We start from the raw sequence: 4,196 nt of genomic DNA on the forward strand, positions 1-4,196 counted from the left end.
GAATATTGAGTTATTATGATGAATTCAATTCTGAAAAATGGGTTAGGAGAGAGAAAATTGTTAGATTAATTTGATTTTAAGTTATGATAGTGTTTTAAGTTAGTTTAGCATATTTAGAAACCAAACAACAAGAAAAGAATTTATTTTCTCCCACAACCATTAATGGCCGAATTTATCATGTGTTGAGTGAGGATGAATTTGATTTTCATTTTAGGAGAATTGGTTAAGAAATGATGAATTATGAGCCTAGAAAAATAATTAGAATTTTCGGAGCAAAAATATGAATTTTTACCCACTACGGGTATTTTCGTAATTTGCTATTGGGACTGATAAATTGAATCTCATTCACAGTTACTAAGGTAATTTAGGTATAATTGGAGTGTAGAAAGTGAGAAGAATTGATTTGGAGTTAAATTGAAGATAATAGGCCGAATTAAGTCAGCACTGCATTTAAACGGTAGTTTGATAAGTTGTATATCATATCATGTATATATACCGAGCCTGAATTGATTTTATAATGGTTAAGCATTGATGTGGTGAATTATGTATTGTACATTGTGGATAGGTGGTGAGCAAAGTACACTGGCAAAAGTACAGAGATTGTGCTTGGAGACTGGGATTAGGAGTACATCGACTCCTAAAACTGTGAGTGAACTTATTATCGTCTTAATTATCTAGAGTAGTTTTATTCAATTGTGTGATTTTATGAAAAATGGGTTTAAATGGTAAATTACTATGTTTTAAGAGAAATTACGATTTTATAAAATGATTTTATAAATTTTCTGAAAAAATCGAATACTGGTTTTGAAAATAGAGTAATTGGAGACTGCCTGCTTGTGTTGCAAATTTATGATTTTGAATTGAATGGCTTATGACAATAAATGAGCATGAATGGCTAAACTAATTTTGGTGTTAGAATTATTTATACTGTGTATTCAGCCTTGAGAAGCTAGGTTGCGATAAATTACCATGTCATGCTAGAATGAATTTTATTGATTGGTGGATTATATATTAATTATTCACTACAGAGGGGGTTCCGTGGACCAGCCTATTAGAGGGGCACGGTAAACTCCAGTATATTCTTACCCCGAACGGAGAGGCGCGTAGGGTATCTCCTGGGGTAAAGCTTAGGGTTCACTTCACGCTAAACTACCACGTGAAGGGGAACTCAGCCAATGCTAAGGAATGACTGTATTTTCTCAAACTAAAAATATATTTTAAGTGTATACGAAATTTTAATAGCATTGGCGGGCTCGGTTGGATGCCCTGCGCAAGGTATCACCGAGTATGAGTTTTGGCACGAGCCAAAGTTTTAAGAAATTCATAAGCCAAGTTGATTCTCGATTTATATGGATTGATTTTATTTGGTTGAAATGAGTTGAAAGGTAATGAAATTACAGTATGATGACTTATTTTAATTGTCTCCATTTACTCGACTTTAGATAGTTTAGATAGTATCTGTTTACTCACTAGGATTTTATAATCTCACCACTCTCATTTCCTCACATTTCAGGCTCAGGGAATTCCATAGTTAGCTGACTTTGACAAGGATCTTCATTTGGACTCGAATCGGTAAAAGCTGTAGGTTTCCAGCTTCCGATGCATTTTGGATAGATGTGGGCCCACGTGTCACTGTAAAAGAAATTTTATGCTTTGGTTATTTGCTTTATAGTATATATGAATATAATTAACTTTTACGCTATAAGAATTATGTACCGATAGTTTTATGAAAATTATTTTACAAGAAAATAGTTTATTTTATTGAATATTTTTATTATATTCAAATGGTCAAATTTTCACTTCAAATGAACGTTTTAGATACTTAATTTGTTTTTAAATCATTAAATATATATTTTCTGCTTACCTACTACATTTTTAGCAAGTTTTGAGATTTTTGACGAAAAATTACGAAAATGCCCCTATGAGCCAGAAAATAATATTTTATTGTTCTTATTTGAAAATGACTTATGATTTTTTTAAATGCGAGATTTTATAATTGTTGCTCACCGGGGAGATGCGAAAGTTGATGCTAAGCCTTACGGGGTTTCGATAGGCATTCGGGGTGAAGAATGTCTGTCGAGGCCTCGTGGCGGTTGTCACGGGCTCGATGGGGAGTTTCGGGTCGTGACAATTTAAATTGGTATCAGAGCATGGTTTAAAGATCAGAGATTTTCGTTTTAAAGCTTTGGATTTTAAAGTTTTTAGTTTTAAAGCTTTTTTAAGAAATTCACACTGACACTATGTGGCCCCAAGTCCAGTTAAGTTAAAATAAGTTAAGTTAAGTTAAGTTAGGTTAGATTTAATAGAATGTATGCATCTACATATAGAAATCTACCTACTTTTGAGATGGATAAATAATTAAACAATTACTATTTGATTGCATATAGGTTTTGAGGTGCACTGGTGACATACACACCATGTCTAGAAGAGGTGGTAGTCTCGATACCTCTCATAGTGATAGCGAGGGATCTCTAGATTCTACGGCTAGAAGCAAATGGCACCCTGATACAGGTGATTCGGAAGGTGGTCCATCCCGAATTCCTAATAATAGAATTCCTCTGAACTTAGCAGAATGGGTTCATAATAAGGAAAGCTTTGAGAGTAGCCAGAATTTTGAAAGTGAGAGTAGCTCCAATATTCTGAAAACTGAAATAGATTTCCTTTTGAAACAATCCGAAGAGTACCATAGAGAACATACGAGGAAGGCAATTGCAAGGGGAGATATTCGTCTTAGGAAGGGGGTGAACGTTGTACGCCATTTTCCTCCTGGATGTGGAAGAAATGCTGCACCGATGAGTGTCGAGGAAATTAGGAGAAGACAACAAGCTTGGATTGAAAAGCAAAGAAAAAAATCTCAGGAGGAGGAAAACCTAGAAGAGGATCTTTAGGAGGACTCGGAGTAGAATCTTTCGATAAGATCATATTAAGATGATGATCCCAAGGACATGTAATATTTTCGTAGGATTTTACACTACCTTAACTCTAAGTAGATGTTGTGTAAAAGAGATAATAATTATCTGTACAAAGAAGTAAAAATAGTTTGGCTTTTAAAAGTATATGACTAGAATGTATTATAAAATGGCTGTTTAAGTAACTGAAGGTATATGGGAATCTTTAGTATGATAGGGATAAATTGGTAATATAATTATTGAGGAAGGTTATAGAAGGAAGCAATAAGGTTATAAATGACATTCGGAATGGATAATGTGATTAAGTTAATGATTGTAATTTAAGCATGAAGGGGATTATTCAGTGATGTTATGACACTATGAGGTAATAGTTGGGCACAAATATAACCCAATGAAGTTAAATTATGGAATATGGGGAATATAAAATTTTGATTCAGTAAGGATTGCGAGAATAAAGTGAGGAGGAAGCTGGGCTGTTTTCGTAGTTAATTATACCGAAAGTCAATAAAATTATTGGAGTATAAGACAAAGAAGATAATTGGATAGGGATGACAATAAATTTGAGGAAAGTTGTAGATAGTAAGCAACTTATGTGTGGAGTGGTATATGTATCATGAATTTATTACACTGTATGGAAAGGATGTTTTGAGGTGGAATTTTATGAATGTTGATAAACGTCAAAAGATGACATGAGATGAAAGTATTAATCTGGCTTAGTGTGTATGACAAGAAAATAGAAGGTACCTATACTTATGGAACTCATGATATATATCTAAAAGGGAAACCACTGGTTGAGAATGATTGATGTGGTGACTTTGAATGCAGACAAATAGCTTTGATGGGAAAATTTCTAATAGCTATAGTACTTCAGCATTGACTGTTCAACATTATACTGCTCCGAATACCTCACGCTTATGATGCATGAGTAAGATGGGAGTGACACGATAATGAGCTTACAAATTGAATTTTGGTTGTTGGTCATTGTGTTTTGTTATCTGGGAGTCTTAAATATTCTGGAGAATGTTTACCCAAATGAATTGAAAAACTTCTTTATTGCCTTGTATATAGGCATATAATTAAAAGAAAAAATGTAAAGATTCTTGAAATGACTATATTGAGATGAGATACCAAATAATGAAAGTGTGAAGGAAGAATTACGAGACTGGTATAGAAAATCAGTTTATATAGAATATCATTACGAGAATTTGTAATATCTGTTTTGATACAGTAAAATGACAAGAGTTAGGAACAACATGAGGCTAATTGTGTGACACCCTAGAAACCTAT

General features: G+C 33.5%; 1 protein-coding gene across 1 annotated transcript; it reads left to right on the forward strand.

Moving 5' to 3' along the window:
• On the forward strand, positions 1,559–3,079 carry LOC108662486. The gene is made up of 2 exons (XM_018122992.1): positions 1,559–1,581; positions 2,388–3,079. The coding sequence occupies exon 2, from the start codon at positions 2,418–2,420 to the stop codon at positions 2,886–2,888; it is 471 nt and encodes a 156-aa protein (XP_017978481.1). The 5' UTR covers positions 1,559–1,581; positions 2,388–2,417; the 3' UTR covers positions 2,889–3,079.

Source organism: Theobroma cacao, chromosome 6 (genome assembly GCF_000208745.1).
Source record: "Theobroma cacao cultivar B97-61/B2 chromosome 6, Criollo_cocoa_genome_V2, whole genome shotgun sequence".
NCBI classification, from domain to species: Eukaryota; Viridiplantae; Streptophyta; class Magnoliopsida; order Malvales; family Malvaceae; genus Theobroma; species Theobroma cacao.

Excerpts from the sequence above, each read along its gene's own strand:
- LOC108662486 (XM_018122992.1), top strand. The coding sequence starts at position 2,418 with ATGTCTAGAAGAGGTGGTAGTCTCGATACCTCTCATAGTGATAGCGAG.